Here is an 18,802-nt window from a genome sequence, read left to right as displayed (position 1 = left end):
ACAGCAAAGCCATCTGACTAACGTGTCACGTTCGTCATGTTTACTCAAGGAGCATTACCTCTAGTGCAAAGTCAGGCCGCATAAACACATATTCACCCCACAGGTACCATAACTGATCCACAATACAAAACACTGCAATTAGTTTCACAAACACATGCTATTGCGCATTGCGCACAATGCAAAAGAATGCCATAACATGGCAATGAGGTGAGGTTTAATTCAATGACACAAACCTATATAGCAAGCAACTGCACCATATAACCGCATACATCACATTTGAATTTCTGGCTATTGCAACAAACAGCTCCATTGCGCACAATGATCCAAACAGACATGACAAGTCACAGTTCTAAAAATCGTTCTGATTAAGACGACTGAATATTTATCTGTTCGGCAGCAGGCAGCATCATTAACAATTACTGGACCTTGAGCTGCTGCGGGCGAGTTGTATAATCATAATAAACCAAGCATGGCCTTGCACTCTGGGGATCAAAGCACTCATTGTCATGTATGTCCAATGAGTTCAATGTGAAAACATTTTACCTAAATGACATGGCCAAAATATGGACGCCAGGTTGAGAAGTAAAGGGCTATGTATCCATGGATTCTTCCTCAGGTAAAATGCATAACTTGTGTGAATAAAACATTTTAAACAATCTATCATAATGTAGTAGTTGGAGGGGAACTCCCTGCTCTGACATTTAGATCCTGTGGTCAGGTAAAAAAAAAAAAAAATAGGCCTACTTACTTTTGTACTACAAGTATTTTTTTGATCCCAATACTATTTTAAATACAGGCCTTTTACTTGTATGGTCAAAGTACACTTCCAGCAGTTTACTGGCTCCCTCTGGAGGCTAGGATTGTTCACCAACTCAACATGGTCCACAACATTTACAACCACCAGTAACTCACATCTCTTTCAGAGAGTGGGTAACACCAGAGCCAGTGCTGCCCACCTGTTTATACCCGATTAAAAACCCAGTGTTTACAAATGTTTTCATGTCAAGGACCCTCAAATTAATATTTGGCTGCGGACCCCCATTTGAAAAGATTGTGCCAGAGACACCCAGAAGATTTGTGTGGTAAAACATGTTCAAATTTATGTTCCCAAAAATATATCTACAAGCTCTACAAATAAATCTACAAGCTCACAACGCATGGCAAGCGACACATTGTGAGCTTGTGGATCTGCTATTTTTCAATTAAAAATGGTTAAAATATTGGTTATATTATGTACTGTTGGTGGGGACCCAAGTTCATTGGAGCTTCAAACTGGGATATTCCCCCTCCAGATACCTTTTTAAGAAAATGTTAGTCTAATGTCTTGCATTTTCCCCATCATTTCTGGTTTTGTTTGTTTTGCCTGTTTGAAACCCAACGACCACAATGGAAAGGAGTCTTGATTTTGTGTTCATCCTCGTTTAACACATGCACTTATGTTAAATCAAAATAGGTCATATTTAACAAGCCATAAGTGGCATATGTATAAACAAAAAAAAAAATGTAATACAATATAAAAAAAATAGTTGTGACACAGCCATCAACACATCGTCTTCAGGAGGCCGGACACTGACGGTGTCTGTGTTTGTTAGAGAGGGTCAGAGTAACATCCAGCAGAGACTCCAAGAGGAGGAGGAATACCTGAATACACTTCACCAGTCAGTGGGGTCCATCAGCCGCTTTGGTGATAGAACAGTTGAGGAGACCGACGCTGCCTTTGAGGAGAAGATGGCTGCTCTTTAGAGAAGAGGATCTGGGGCCAGGGAGCTGATGGGAGGCTTGGACCAGCTGGTGTGTGTTGAAGGCAGGCAGCTGATGGTGAGACTGGAGATGGCCGTCACAATATGACAGCAGACACTGGAGACAGGTTTTCACAGCCTTCAGTTTCATACTGGTGCATATAGGTCACAGGCCACGTCTGCAGCTCCAACAAGGCATTCAGGAGGATCAGCCTGGGCTTCTGTCTGCTTCAGTCTGTGCACAACCTGTGAAGTAAAAAAAAAAGTACAAGAATTCTTCATTCACACTGGGAGGCAGAAAAGCAATGCAATATAAAAATACTGTCATTAAAAAAATATGAAAGAAAAAGAGGCCGTTATTCAAAATGTTACTCGATTAAAGTACAAAAGTGTTGGCATCAAAATATACTTGAGTACGGATATCTGAAGTAAACATGGGGTCGTAAAATGACATTACACTGTGCAATGACTGTTTAAATTGAGTTTTTTGACAGCCTGTACCAAATTTCGCACAGAAGCATGTGTGACATACACAAATGTATAGTCACATTTTTGTTTTATTATGAATGTTTCTTGTATGTTTAAGAGCCTTATTGTGTCTTGGAATGAGCAGAGAATTTATATTTTAGGAACAGACCTATCCCACTTTTCGCCACAAGGTGGCAAATGCACCAATTGCATACAAATCTGGGCCTATGCAGTCAGATTCATGGCAGCCATTACTGCTGCTCACAAATGTGTCCTGTAGTGCATTGGTCCTCAAAGTGGGGTCCGGGACCCCTTGGAGGGGTACCAGGGGGTCGCCAGCTTTATCCATCATTTGTTGGCTATCAAAAAATAGCAGATCTACAAGCTCACAGCCCGTCACTTCTTGCCACGCTGGGAGCTTGTACATCTGATATTTTTGAAGATATTTGAAAAATATTGAAAATGCTTGGTCATTTTTGGATATATACATATTTTTTTAACACAAATCTTCTCCTCAGGGGGTCCCTGACATGAAACATTTTCAGATGGGGGTCCGCGGCCAAATATCAACATTTCACTTACAGTATTTGTGTTGCTCCCTTAGTGTTTAAAGCTCCTGTTGTAGTGTTGAATGTGTGATTATACTATGTCCATTGTGGTATAACAATGCAGTATGAACCTTTTGGGTCAATATTTAGAAGCAAGTGACTTCTGATTGATTTCATGATAATGCAAATAATTCATGTTTATTTATCATAAATCATATATATTTTTTATAATCAACACATTTGCTTGTAACATACAGTAGGGCCTATACTTCAAATATCGGATGTACAACTTCATCAACATGTTAAGTCGCTGTCCTGCAGATTGCACCAACCAACATTCATTAATAAACATAAGTACATAAACCATAAACATAACTAACAACAAAACTGTTACAGTGATAGTCAGAGTACACTGTCTGTCATTTACTCCACATACAAACATGAAACAGCTGAAATGTAATCACTGACTGTACACAGATCACACTGAAATGTTGACACAGTTGCTACAAAATGATGTAATAACTGATGCAACTCTGACTCTCACTCAGGTGTGCATCATCATCATCAAAGCCTCACATGTCGACCAGCCTGCCTTGTTGTTCTAACCTCGTGTCACCAGGGATGGCCTACTGGGCCTCGGCCCAGGGGCCCAGGATCTGAGCTGAGCCAGAGCCTTTGAGTGACGTTTCTTGTCAAAGGGATCAGTCATTCATGTTGATAACAGAGCCCCAAAAGTCCTAGTGAAAACTGAAGGAACAGCCTAAACATTCACTATGAAGATGTCACAAGAAACAAACCATCATGACACCATTTAATCAAGTGTTTAGTGTTAGCCTGATTCATACTTACATCATATCATAATGGTGTCAAGTATCAAAACTAGCTGATCTCAAAGCTCATAAGGCATTGCACGTACAACACATTGTTGGCATGTGACACCATCATAAAACAGAGCATAAACACATTAGTTAATATGTTTTTGCAGTTTTGTGTGTATGTGCTCTGTTGACGTACAGGTTAATGTAGTTATTATTGGATGCAAGACAGTTTACCAGTCAGTCAGTGACGGGGGGCTTTTATAAGCCCTCTGCCCAGGGGATCATTGTCTCAACATGTGTCTATGGGTGTCACCAGGCTTTCAACAGTACCTGTTTCTATGTATTAGAAAATACTAGAAAGTAGAGCCTTTCTACTGTATATGGTAATTTACACACACAAATTATTATAGGTGCAGTAAGGTTACATTCATAAAATCATGGCATATGTCTTCATGATACAATAAGCATGTCACTCAGCACTCTATGGGCATTTTTAATAGTATATCACTGAAGATTACATTCCAAAAGATTTCATCAGCATCAGATACAAGTTTCCTGTTCAGGAAACATTAATTTCCTGTTCAGAAAAAGTGGCGGCTTGGGCGGTCTGATGTTCAGGTTCCAAAGACTCGGAAGTTGTCATTGAAAGAGAAGTGTCACATAGAAGGTGATACAGGGACATTAAGTTGGATATTATTAAGACATTAAGATGGAGAGGCTTTTTATGCTAGCAGCAGAAGGCATGAACACAATTAAGAGAACAGTTCAATGTCTGAAATACAATAGAGACACATCTAGTGTCCTAATCAGTGCTCTGTCTTCTTCAAATAACTTTATTGACATTGTCAACCAGTAGGTGTCCTACCCGACACCAGGGTCTAAATGTCTCAATAGAAGAGTATAGAGAGACCACCTTCAACCACTGTAAATGTACAAGTTATACTGTATATTAACACACTCATTGGTTAAAATATAAATGTATTCATTGGAAAAAGTCCTGGAGTGTAGCTTCAAGTGAATTTTCATGGTATTTATTTAACTTCATGCTAAACGTCCAGAATAGGAACAATTCATTGGTACAAATGTCACATATAATATGAGGAGCAAGACTAATCTTATTGATGATATTGATCACATCAACACTTCATATATGATCTGATCACTTGTAGATTCAACGTATTAATTTACTTAAATTTACATATTCAACACCTCCACTTTATTTCTAATATATTTATATTATTTATTATCATTCATAATCTCTATTGTGTATAACCACCAGCCATACAATTCTTTCACTTCTAGTGTTTTATTATGCATGTTTAGTTTTTTTCCTTTTGCCCTCATGTGACTAATACTTTGATCTTCTGTAAACACGGTAAAAAGTACATTTATCTATTTGTGATGTAACCACACATGTAACCATATGGACCGGTACGGGTCCATTTGGTAACTAAAGAAAAACTAGAGTAATAGTACAATATTTTCCTCTGAGATGGCAGAATAATGACATGGAACCCTGTACAGTCTCTCTCTCACACACACACACACACACACACACACACACACACACACACACACACACACACACACACACACACACACACACACACACACACACACACACACACACACACACACACACACACACACACACACACACACACACACACACACACACACACCTGAGGCCCATTCTACAAATACCTTCTAAATCACTAGTGTTCACACTTTCAAGATTTTTTTTTTTTAAGTCAAAAATAGCAGATGTACAAGTTCAAGCTGTGAGCTTGTCTGATATTTTTGAACATCCAATGCGGAAAAAAATCTAAAATAATTCAGACGCTTTCCCGGTTTGAATGGGTTATTTGACATTAACCATTAAACCCTACATACAGTGGTCTTTTCCCCCCTCTACAACACAACTCTGTCTAAAAGATGACATGTTGTGGTACATTGTGAGCTTGTAGATCTGCCATGTGTGTCAACAGTTCACCCCAGAATAGGGACGCTAGGGTTCCTGTGGGTAAATCAGACATCAAATGTTTCACACACCTCCACCAACATGGTGTTTTTCTTCAGAAGGGTCTTTGGATAGAGATCCTTCTGCATTGTGGACAGCTGTATCTTCCATGTTGATCATCCCCAGTCCAGTTGATGCCAATACACCTAGATAGACAGATAGACAGATAAGACCTCCCACAAGGCATAAGTTCAGTTGCCAAAGGCAGTACAGCAGTAAGAAACACAGGGCAAATATAGAACAAAGATACAGCTATGGGTAGCAACAAGATGCAAAAAGTAATGAAAAAGAAGAATGAAAAAAAAAAAAGCAACTTACTGAACTAGAAAAGGAGTACCCGGTACTACTGAACAAAAATAATTATTTACCTGGCCCTCCACACTTGGACTATGCAATATCTTATACTGTATGAATACTTGCATAGTAAAAGCACTAATACCAGTGGTTCTCAAAGTGGGGTCTGGGGACCCCCAGCTAAATGACTGATAGTTAACCAAATGGACCCTTACGGGCCTTTAAAGGGTGTTTTTTTATACTCATGGGGAGCCAGGGGGAGCATCCATGGCCTAATGCATAACAAACTGGTGGGTCCTTGAAGTAAAATAAAAAAAGATTGAATATGAGTAGGAAGTAGGCTACCTTCGGCAGTAGCTGTGTCCACAGGGAATAGTCACAGGGACATTCAACAAACCCAGGCAGATAGCACAACAAAACTGTTGCTTGTCCAGTTCAACTCCCTGTGCCATTTTACCACTGTCTTGTCTTGATAAATGCTGTGTAATAATGCCTTGAACCCTCAACTCTAAAGTTCCTGAACACTCATACAGGTGTTTTCATTTACTCTGATTGGTGATTACACGTCTTCTCAGGGCTGTTAGTGTGGGCGTGCACAAACTATAGCTTTGATTGACAGCTCCAACTCCAAGTAAAGAAGGAGCCTTCCATTTGGTTCCATTTGTAGCCTACACTCTCAGAGTTACACACCCGTAAAGGGCCATTTGGAACCTTCAGGGACCATGAGGGTGTCTGGACCACATGGAGGGCTCTAGCTCTGACCGATGCCAAGCTGGTGTTCGTGAACCGGCCGAACAGATGAAAGGCTGTGAAGACCTTGGATGGATTGTCTTTAAGGTTTTTAAAGGCTTTTATTGCTCCGCCAATGAACCTGCCCAAGATGAGTCATGAGTCATGGCCATCACATCCTGGTTCATTTGAGTAAATCCTGCTGCCAACGCTTCATGTGATGCTGGAAAACAATACAGAACACAATGGCAGAGAGGCTAACAGTATAAGATAAGCTTTTTTTTTACACAAGATATGCTGTATTATGTCATGGGGACACAAATGGCACCGAATACTCGGAATGACCCATTTAGCTCACATTTCTTTTATTAAAAAAGTATAGAGCTAAATGGTTGGAAGAAATCAATGACAAACCTAAACTACGTACATATTGTTAGTTTAAAACTGTGTATGAATGTGAAAAATAGGTTGTGTATGATGTATCTAAGAGCCAGTGATCTCTGTGCACAGTTTCGCTCTTTTCAGAATTATTGCCATTACATATTGAAACAGGACGGTACACTGGAACAGAATTAGATCAGAGACTATGATATCTCTGTCACAACTCCCACTCACCACCAGAGGGCAGCAGTGGACTATTGTTGAACCGTTTCCACCACTAGTGAGTAGTAGTGTGGGTCTTGTCTAAATTCTATTATAATCTCAAACACATTGTTTTAGAGAGAAAAAAATATGCAAATAAAATACTTAAATAAATATCCTCATCCCCTCAGTTGAAAATGCGAGCAGGGTAACCCCATTTCCAGGGCAACTACAGAGACAAAAAAAATAGCTTTCATAAACAGACCCATAACATACTGGGGTGTAAGTGGTTAACTGTTTCTAATTAGAAATGAATAGTCTGGGCCAGATTTATGTACAGTAAAAGGTGCAAATTGCTTTGTAACTTAAAAGCAATTTACATGCATTAATTTGGCCCACTGAAATGTTATACATGTAGGTACATTGTATCGTGCACCACAGGTAAACACATTACTCACATTGCTCCTCCCACTCGTTGTCTTCTGTCTCATGTTGCATATATATATATATATATATATATATATATATTTAACATACTAAAGTATAATGGACTTAAGTGGTTAGGACTGACATGTTACATGCATATAGTAGCCTACAGTTATCAGTGCAAATGAACGCTTACATTACTTATGTGTGACGTCTCTTTCTAAACATGTCTGTCTCATCACAGGACTGTCCTGTGTCTCTTTCTAAACGTGTTTGTCTCATCACAGGACTGTCCTGTGTCTCATTCTAAACGTGTTTGTCCCATCACAGGACTGTCCTGTGTCTCATTCTAAACATGTCTGTCTCATCACAGGACTGTCCTGTGTCTCTTTCTAAACATGTCTGTCTCATCACAGGACTGTCCTGTGTCTCATTCTAAACGTGTTTGTCCCACACAGTCGTGTCCAGCAGGAGGAGATGGAGAAGAGGTTTCGGGACACCCTGGCCAAGCAGAAGGCCTGTCTCCTGGCAGGGAAATGGAGGAGTGAGGTGGTCAACAAGGAGATGAAAAAGCAGGCGGGCGAAAACAGAAGCAGGTTTTGGCGGCCCAGGGGGTACCATGTGTTTACTCAATAACCACCACTCTCCTTCTGCACCAAACACGCCCTTTTTCTCTCCTCCCTATCACTTACTATTTTGAGATTTTTTTTTAGAAATATAGCATGCTCTGCTCTGCTCTGAGGGGTGACATTCGGGGTGCATCTCAATCCACACCCATCACCCGTCCATCTACATGGGACATGTGACAAACATGTTATAGACACATTTCTTGTCGGCAACCATACATTCTTCAGCCACTTCAACCTGGAATCCCTATTTTTGGCATGTAGGTGAACATTCTCAAAAAGACTTTCTGCATATTGGTCTATGGTATTCGTTTATGTTCAAGTAGCTCTGATGTATTATATATGGAAGTACAATATTATGATGTTTTTGATGGGTATGTAAACATATTCTATGTACAACATAGCCTTTCTCTTTAGATGCTGCTTGAAATTCAATAAAGATTTGGACCAAAATGTTTTTTTTTCAATAAAAATAATAGTGAGTATAGCCGATCTACAAGTTCACAGCATGTCATATGACACGTTGTGAGCTTGTAAATTGGCTATTTTTACTATTTAAAAGAAGTGGGCGTAAGTGGACAGTGTTTTCTGAAATGGATCTCTGTCTGCTCTCTCTCCCTCCAGGCATCATCTCCCGTCAGGAGGCTGAGTCTTTGCTTGCAGAGCAGCCAGAGGGCAGCTTTCTGCTGAGGGTCAGTGAGTGTATCTGGGGCTTCACTCTCTCCTATCGCACAGCCGACGCCTTCAAACACTTCCTGGTGGACGCCTCCACTGATTATTACAGCTTCATCGGCCTCGACCAGATCCAACACGCCACTCTGGCCGATCTGGTCAGCTTTCACAGGGTAGGCCAATGTGTCACTACACACTGCAAAATGATGCCTGTTAAGCCTGTTATATAATAACCAAAATATTGGCTGTTATTTGACTTTTTTGAGGACATTGGTAGAGGCAGTTTTTGCAGCCGATGTGTCCTGATTTGTAACCACCATCGCTATCATTATTTTAAAAAATAGTGAATGTGAAAATATCAATGACTAAGCTCATAACTTGTTACGATGCAACACGTTGTGAGCTTGTATATTGTCTATTTTCGCTATCACAATTTTTTATCTTTCTTGAAAACGTTTAAGATTCTTGTTCCATTTGTATTTCACCTTCTAGTCTACCTTTTAAATAATCCCATTCCAGGAAGAGGTCATTACCACATCAGGAAGGGAGCTCTTGCAACACCCCTGTCCACCGAGAAGCACTTCCACACACCATGGGGGTCTTTTTGAGTGACTCATTCAACGTTCACTCCAAACACATGTCCAGGACTGGAGCTCACATCTATTTGAACACCTGGTGGTCCCCAAACCCGATGTCGAGAAACAGTGATTAGAATCATTTGAATGGGGGCTGGAATATCCTCCTGTGTGTTATAAAGAACGAGTGTCCAATAGTATGGTTTAAATCTGTTCAAAAATGTAGGCCTATATAATACATCAATTATTTTTTCTACCTCCAAAAAAAATCACTAAAGGAGCAACAACACCCTTTTCTTTGCTCTAGGTTTGTCCTCATTTAGTATTGCATATCCCATGAATTATCCATGTGTTTAATCCTCCAGAATTTGGGTAATTCAAGAGACAAAACACAAAACACACCGCAACGAAAACAACAAGCCAGTGACTTCCTCATTGAAGGAACGCAGTGTTGTCAGGTTGCGGGAGAGCAATTGTTTTGTTTCACTCAACATCTCTGCATACAGTACTTTCTCATTCATTTAGTGAGACTCTGATTTGCGTTTGGTGTGTGGCGTTTCACCTCTTCTGAGTTGTGTGCCCTGCGTCAAACCTGTTTTCAGTTGATGCTAGTCTGACTCGTCTCTGCAGACCCGATTTTAGTCGTAAAACTCTATATTAATGCTTTGGGGAGATCCAGAGCACAACAAACTGCCTGGATGTTCACAGGTAAGCTTCGAAATGAAGATTAACCAAACCGAAAACATGACTTCTAGGAGAGTGTTTTTTTTTTTTTACCAGAATTCATGATTGATTCAGATGTGAGGTCTTGCGCTCGTCGATGTTTGTGGCCACCGGCTGCTCTGCAATGAGGCAAATGTAAATGGCAATATGTACAATTATACATTCAAAGTATCTTCTGCATTATAAGACATTTAATGTAAATTAACTGCAGGTGGTCAGATTAAAGACCTTTGCTGCGGTCATTTGTTCATGGAGACAAGGCAACACACACACACACACACACACACACACACACACACACACACACACACACACGCTCTGTCCCCTTCCCGCCTCAGCCAGCTGCAGGCACACTTGAATTTTCGTAGAAAATGTGTTTCTAGTGAATAGGTTACAATGTACATGTTTGAACTGTAGACCAAATCATTTCATTACAAAAATAAGTCACATCTTATCCAAGGGTTAGTTTAGTTTATTACAAAATATTTTCCCATATAAACCTACAGCCTGATAAATAATGAAACACAGCAGATATTGGTTAACATTTTAAATGTTTTGCACATGAAAAATATAAACAAATGTGAGGAAGGCTCAGCGTCACCCTGTCTGTGTTTATGTTCCTACAACAATGTACATTGTCCCATTATGCATGCTTCAGTTCATTTGATTGACATTATGCATGCTTCAGTTCATGTGATTGACATTAGGACAAATGTGTAACTCTGGGTAGGCCCATTCAGAGTCAATCTGGGTGGGCCTGTGCCTCTCAGGTGCAGGTCCACCCACCGTAGATCCACCCCTGGTATTATCCCAGACCCAGTAACTCCTCCATGACCAACTTCTCATTTATGACAAGAGCTTCGTACAAGGTCTCTGCTGCTTCAGCGGTGGTCACACTGTCAAGGATCCTCCTCATGCTTTGTTGAGGTGTGGTCTCAGCTTGGACGTTGGCGGCCATTTCAGGAGGGAAGCCCTTACTTTGCAGATAATCAAGGATGGGACCCACGTTCTTCACTTTACTGACTAAAGTGTCCCGATTTTCCATCAAGAGAACCTGTTTGCCTTTATGCAAATCAAAGGATAACATACTGTAAATCTTAAGATTGTTAAGTTGAAAGAAAGGGAAAACGTATATATGAAGATAATGGGTGTGTACCTGAAACAGAATGGCTGGTGGGCTTCATTATCGTTGGTTTGATTTGTCCTGTGGATGACATGAAGTGAAAGCCTTTACTGCAGGGTTTACACACATGATTAATATTATATTTCAATATTAATCTCAGTAACATCCTCTAATTACACGACATTATTTTAGTCATCAAAGTAGTGGCTGAATGCACAATTATGGATAAAATGATAATACTGAATACTTAACTCAGATGTACAACTGTTGACTGAAACATGCAGGAGTCAACGACACTCATGTTTGTGTTCATTAGTTGCAAACAGATGTGTACAGCTCACCGTTCACCAAAAAACATTCAATGAAAGCTTTTTTAATGCGTTCATGAGCATGGGTATGGGAGGGGCTGAGCACATGTTAAAGACTGAAGGATATTTCACTGTAGTGTTAAGAGTTTACTTTTACCCATCAGTCACACATAGTCAAATATGCTTGAAAATACAAAAATAAACCATAAATATAAAATCTATCATAAAATCACTTTTTATGTAATTTATAAATGTAAATAAATTAACCATTAAATCAAGTTAAAGTCAGTTGGGTCTAAAGTCAATTGTGTTTTTATCGATGTCTAAAAGTTGAGTTGTGTGCATTCCGGTATCACACATGAAAATGCAATGCGTGACACCGGCATGCAACTTTTCATTAGCTTTGTTGCTGCCTTATCTCATGCTGCTGCTCCCCTTCTAGAAACTGCTGCTCACCCGCCATACACATTATCATAATAGTGAGACAGTTCTGCAGTTTTGCTGTGGAAACACTCACAGACAGAGATTTAGTGCATTTAAAGGTAAAGATGGGGGGATTCAGAAGGCCACGATTGGTAGGGGAAAAGCAACTTGCTCCCCCAGAATCCCTAAAAAAGGATTCATTTATCGCCAAACCAAATGTGTGTATTTCACATTTCATATTGTTTAAATTATCGTTATACACATCTCTGACTTTTATAGGTAGATATTTAAATGTTGCAGCATCAATGTTTTCATCCTCTTACTCAAAGGACTAAGCTGTCTCCTGCACATTAAAAGGAGCTCCATGTATTCAAGTACAATTCATTGTGGAATTAGGATCTGAGACACTGATCACTGTGCGCTGTTCAGTAGATGCTCCTAATAAACAGGCGAAAACCCAGACACAATTACAGGTATGTGCAAATGTACTTAATGTAGCTTAAGAAACATAATTGTACCTTTAACTCTGAGCTTGTGTCCATTCCACACCGGCTCACGCTCACCCTCAGGTCCTCGTAGCTCCAATGAGAAGTATTCTGTCTTCAAATCCATGAACACCTCAAATGTTGGCTGGTAATTGTTCCCAAAGTCCAGATAATAAATCCCAGCCTGAAGACACACATACATTTATTACTATTGCATTGGATTACTGTAGTAGTGGCAGTCATGTTACAGTAGTATTAGTAATAGTAGCAGTAGTAGCAGAAGTAGTAGGACTAGACCAACAAGTGTGTGATACCTTTGGTTGTGCTTCATGTGGAAGACAGTGCAGACTGTACGATGTGTGTGCGGTGAGTGAACATGTAGGTGTATTCATGATCCGTACATCCTGTTGATATTGTTTTTCCACCTACAATGACACACACTTTACCACATGGTTCCATCATAATGCCTGGTATAGACTAACTAGTCTGCAGACCCTTATTTGTCACTGTTGATGGACAGTCTATTTTGACATGGCTCTTTAGTACAAGTTATGGACTTTGGCCTGATATTGGCTGTCAATGTGCCCAAACCTACAGACTAGCATCTCTTCAGAATCACAATCCATTTTATGTTGAAGTACAATACGTATGAAGATAATCAAACTTTAAGGGATGAGGCTACTTAGCATTAGATAACACATTTTACCTCTTCGGGATGCACATTTCTCGGCAGCAGGAATACATTCATCTCATATCTTTCACTTGGCGGTCGAAGGAACAGCAGAACTTGACCAACAATTTGTTTAGGTTTAGGGTTTAAGAGGTCGAGAATCCACGTCCACGTCAGCCCAAAGAGAGACAGGTGGGTCACATTTACAATCACGTGAGTCTGGGTCACTTTCAGAGGTTTTAAGAAGTGTATCCCCTCATCTGTGATGTTGGCCACACAAAGGTCATCACCTGTGAAAAGTTTTGCACATTTTACAGATATTTTACATAAAACATTTTGTTGTGAGGAGGATGTGAAAAGCAGACACAACACTTCCCAATGTGTTCTGTGTGCTGAGAGCTCACCCACAGTACATAGTTTTACATTAGCTGGCTGTGTGTTACGACTCTCTACATCTACATAGTTTTACATTACGACTCACCTCTACATCTACATAGTTTACAATACGACTCACCTCTACATCTACATAGTTTTACATTAGCTGGCTGTGTGTTACGACTCGGCCATCCTCACCTCTTCATCTACATTTGGCGCTCACTCCGCGCTCATCAGCCGGTGTTGACAGCTCCACCTGCCTCTCATCTACGATCATCATCACACCTGCCCCTCGTCTCTAATCACCTCCACGCTCCACAACAACCTGGTCTGCACACCAACCAGGTCTTATCCAATCTTTACGTATGGTAAAGTTCAGCTACTCTACACTTAGCTTTCTAGTGTTGTAGCGCTTCCAGCCTGCTTAACCTTTATGCAGTTGCAGTGCGCTTGCTTCATTTGTTTATCATCTTGCTACCATAATTGACGGCCACAGTCATGGAGTGTACACGAGTGTATGTGCTCAATTGCCAAGCAGACACATGGCCCAACTAACTCCACATTTTCCCCCAAAATTCCTCAATATTCTGCCTGTGACACCAGCTGCTTCGCATCCCATCACTGTACTTGCAGGATGTACAATTAATATCAAACGCATTATGCTCCAATACTTATGCAAATCACTTCGCCAACACAAAATTCACGTCCGGGTGTTTCTTTTCACCAGCCAATCACCTTTCACATTGCCACGTCCGTTGCCACGTCGCGCTGAGTTACGCTAAACAAGCGCTGCCGTGCGCACAATGCAAACGAGCCCAAAGGCGCGCAAAAATAAGCCGACCATTGCTTAGACACAAAGTCAGACCTGGCAACGCAGCCTACGCCAATCATGTGTGAGAGATCTACAAGCTATGGGGCAGAGACGCCACCGTATCTTAGCAACAACTACAGCGCTCACTCTCATTGGTCGTGTCACGCTAAGAGCAGTCTCCAGACAATGGCATCGCAGACAGCTTGCTGTTACTGCTGTAGCCATCACAGGCAGTTGCAGCACGACGGACAGGGCGCTGTGATAGCTGCCATGTCGCTAACGCTAACGTGGTTGTCATGCCTGCAGCGGCTGTGCAATCACTTTGTCAACAATGCACGTTCGTGTGGTGAATGTCAATATTGCTGCTCAGTTCGTCCATTGTAGATGGTGTATGTTTGTGTGTGTCTTCTGGAGAACTATGTAGCTCCACAGCAACTACAGTAACTAACGTAATGGCAGGACCGCCCCGTGCAACGCATGTTAGGCTGCATTATGGTCATGTAGTAATTTCAGATAATTTCGCTCCGATTAGAGCAGTGCTTATCAACCCTTTCACGCCCCCCCCCCCCCCCCCCCCCCCCCACACAAGTAAATATTGTGAAAATAGCCGATCTACAAGCTCGAAACGCCTCACGTTGAGAGGCTTTGTAAGCTTGTAGATCGGCTATTTTCTACATGATTGCCTCTTTCTTACATTCTTTGCCAATGTGGCCCATGTTTTCATAGTATAGTTTGTTGACTACTTCTGTTGCAGAAATGGCCATTTCCTTTACTTTCGTTTTTTTTATTGTCTCCGCCAGGCCGAAAGGCATGGCGCAAGACTATGTTTCACCCCCTGTCCGTCCGTCTGTGATAGCTAATCTCTCACATCGTTGACTTGATCGCAGCAAAATAACAGCCCGATGTGGAGAGTCAGTGAGAGCTGGATAAACGAGGTAAAATGTGTCAAAAGGAGTCTGTACGGCTGTCGATAAATGAACACATGACGTCGGTGGGAGAGGAGATATTGTGTCTTTTGGACAAACAGCAGCGTGGTGCTGATGTTTGTTGTGTGAAGCAGCTTAATGTCAGAGTGTTTGTGTTGGAGCGCCTCAGTGCGGCTGCAGAGTTCATGTGCAACCTCTTCCAGAGAGACACAGAGACACTAGAAACTCTGCTGGGGAAAAAAAACACTGCTGGGCATTGACTTTCATATGGACATTGATCTACACACTGCAGGTATATCTGCTACACACACAACATCAAACTACACACTGCAGGTATGATGCAGCGTTTGCATTACAGCCAGCATGCCAGCGTAGTTCCCATATGGTTTCAAGGTGGGCTAAACCATGTGGACCCCATGTCAGCAATGTCAGCGGCATCCACTTCAGTCCCAACTGCGATGCCCATGCAGGCTATAAGTAGCTTCTACCTGGCCCTTAGGTGGGCCCCAACTAGCCATGTTTATGTGGGACCAAGGCGGGTCCTAACTGGGTTTGCCCATGCAGGCTTTAACTGGGTTCTACCTGGGCCCTAGGTGTACCCTAACCAACCACAGTGCAGTGCCCATCGCTCCAATTGTTGTGACGACAGGGCTCTCAATACTGCACATTGGTGGAGGAGGAGGGGCCGCAGGGCGACCGCACACATCGCTGAACCAATGGTAGCCCACGGATGTTTCCTCTGGGGATTTACAATCTGCCCCTCTATGCCACATATCATCCGCACTACAGGGTCTTCACTGACCGAGCCACGGCCCCACTGACCCTCATGACACTACGCCACTTATATGAGTTGCCAAGTGGCCGCGGGCGCAACGTGGGCGTGGCCGCGGGCTAGACGCGAGCCCCCGCGTAGCGGGGGCGAGCTTCTAGTCGTGATAATTATGGCTGACTCAGCTTCTCTCCACTACAGTACACTGGATCAGAGCTGAGCCGTGTGGCAGCCAGCGGAGCCACGCCCCTCATCTATCCTTTGTTTTTCACCATTTGGTCAACAGACTCACCATTGTGACCTTTAACCTTCGATCCGCCTCTTCCTTGCTGTGTGTCAGACACACTAAGTTTCATTCTCAGTACACAGAAGGCAGAAGTTGTTGATTTCAACAGATTTGTTATACAGAGTGACTTTGAACAAGAAACTTGAAAGTGATGCCTCACCAGGTGTGACGTCACAGTGTGGCAAGTGTAGCTGGCAGACAGACTGGTGAGGACACTGAATGTCAAACAGAGGACCTGCAGGAGTCCTTCTTGTTGACTGGAGCTGGTCCTCATCCCACTGAACAGTCCTGTAGAGGACTTCTCCTTCCCCTGTCGTTCCAAACGCCAACCCTGTCTTTTTGCACTGGAACAGCCCCGCCTCTGGGAACGTGAACCTGTGACACAAAACAAGCATTTATTTGTATCAAGATATGTTTGGGGCCTTTCTGCCTTTATTTAGTTAGTACAGTGGACAAAAACAGGGAGAGAGTCGTGGAATTAATAACATGCAGCAAATCCGCCGTCTGGCTCGGGAATTGAACCCGGGACACGATGTCAGGCATCAAAGTCTGTGTGGTACGCGCCTTAACCACTTGAAAACCGGCACCCCCAAAACCAACATTGATATCATCTATTGACTTCATGAGGTGTCATGTTGCCACATGTTGTATCCAGTTCATGTACCATCACAGTGGTTGGTTGAATAGAAACAACATGTTAGTGGAAACAGGAAGACTCAGCTGTGGTGAATGATCAGCTGATGTTCTCAAAGACACAACTTCTACATATGTGGAGGAAGCTGTTGAGGATGACCTACCTGTATTCATTGGTTGTGTGTTCTGTGTGCACGATGGGGGAAAAACTGGTCTGAAAGATAAAAAGCAGGAAACAAACAATCAGTAACTTTCCTGATGTTCAGTCAGTGTGATTATTATGTATGGAGCTGGTTTTACTCACAATGTCCATGGAATAATCAACCTCTTTCAAAGTGTTAGGATTAGTTAAGTGTGCCTGCCATGTAATGGCAAAACAATTATAGTATTCCGCCATACTTATTAAGTGTGCCTGCCATGTAATGGCAAAACACTTATTGAGATCCGCCATACTTAATGTTATTTATTTCACGCACCAAAAGTTCGTTGCTCCGTAACTGCCGCACGGTTTACACTACCGGCGCAATATATACATCAAAACGTGCGGCTTGGCCGGGAATCGTGTGCTCGGAAGTTTCTCGCCGTTACGCGTTACCATTGCGACGTTATTCACAAAAAACTCCGCCTTTTTTGGCCGCACGCGCCACCACAAATGCTACTCCTCCTACACGGTTTACTCGTCAGTGGCAATGTATACATCAAAACGTGCGGAACGACCGGGCCAACCAGGCTATTACTTTTCTCGCCGTTTCGCGTTACCACGGCGACGTAATCGGCAAAACCACGTAGCCACGCCCCCTTTTAGTCCCCCATTCAAAAAATAAACCTTTACAGATCCGGTTCAGAGTGCAGGTTATATTGTTTAAGACTGTGTGGTCCTCTCCTCTCCTCTCATTGGCCACACGTCCAAATGGTTATCAAAGAGGGGTCCCTCCTGTCTTCCTATTGGCTGGCCTTTAAACAGCTATAACTCCAGATGGCAGCATGCTACTGAGTCCAAATTTGGTATTCCGAACTTTTTTTTTTATTATTAAGTGTGCCTGCCATGTAATGGCAAAACACTTGTTGTATTCCGCCATACTTAATTTTATTTGTTTATGTCGCCACAAAATTTTGTCCGTCCTTAACTGCCGCACGGTATATATACATCAAAACGTGCGGCTTGGCCGAGAATAGTGTGCTCTGATTTTTTTTTATGCTCACATTTTTTTGCTTACATTTTTGAGTTTTTAATTTTTGGGGTTTTCGGCTTCGGTTATTGTTTTTATCGCCGCAAAACTTCGTCCGACCACTCCTGTCGCACGCTTTACACTACCCCAGCAAAGTATACATCAAAATGTGCGTCTTGGCCGGGAATAGTGTGCTTAAAATTCTCGTGCCGTTACGCGTTACCATTCCGACGTAATTCTCAAAAAACTACGTAAAAACGCCTTTTTTGGCCGCCCGAGGGGACCAAAATGCTACTCCCCCCACACAGTTGATACGGCCCCGCCAATGTATACTATAAACCGTGCGCAACGACCGGGCCAACCAGGCTGTTACTTTTTTTACCGTTTCGCGTTACCACGGCGACGTTATAGGCAAAATTACAAAACCACTTTCCCTTTTAGTCCCCCCATTGAAACCCAGCGGACATTGGGCTCTTCCCAGGGGGCCGCAGGTACATGATTGTTGACTCTGAGAGTGGATGTTACACACACACGCACACGCCCCCCCCCCCCCCCCACACACACACACACACACACACACACACACACACACACACACACACAC

General features: G+C 42.2%; 1 protein-coding gene across 1 annotated transcript; it reads right to left on the bottom strand.

Annotated features, from left to right (window-relative positions):
• Positions 1-10,559: 10,559 nt before the first annotated feature.
• LOC311059987 (uncharacterized protein) lies at positions 10,560-17,312 on the bottom strand. The gene is made up of 7 exons (XM_084078115.1): positions 17,194-17,312; positions 16,557-16,771; positions 13,266-13,519; positions 12,874-12,984; positions 12,593-12,743; positions 11,377-11,424; positions 10,560-11,282 (listed from the first exon to the last, which is right to left on the bottom strand). The coding sequence occupies exons 3-7, from the start codon at positions 13,305-13,307 to the stop codon at positions 11,026-11,028; spliced, it is 609 nt and encodes a 202-aa protein (XP_083934241.1). The 5' UTR covers positions 13,308-13,519; positions 16,557-16,771; positions 17,194-17,312; the 3' UTR covers positions 10,560-11,025.
• Between the last annotated feature and the right edge of the window lie 1,490 nt (positions 17,313-18,802).

This window comes from Gymnoscopelus microlampas, assembly GCF_963454915.1.
Source record: "Gymnoscopelus microlampas genome assembly, chromosome: 14".
Taxonomy (NCBI): domain Eukaryota; kingdom Metazoa; phylum Chordata; class Actinopteri; order Myctophiformes; family Myctophidae; genus Gymnoscopelus; species Gymnoscopelus microlampas.
This window is presented reverse-complemented; position numbering and strand designations above follow the sequence as displayed.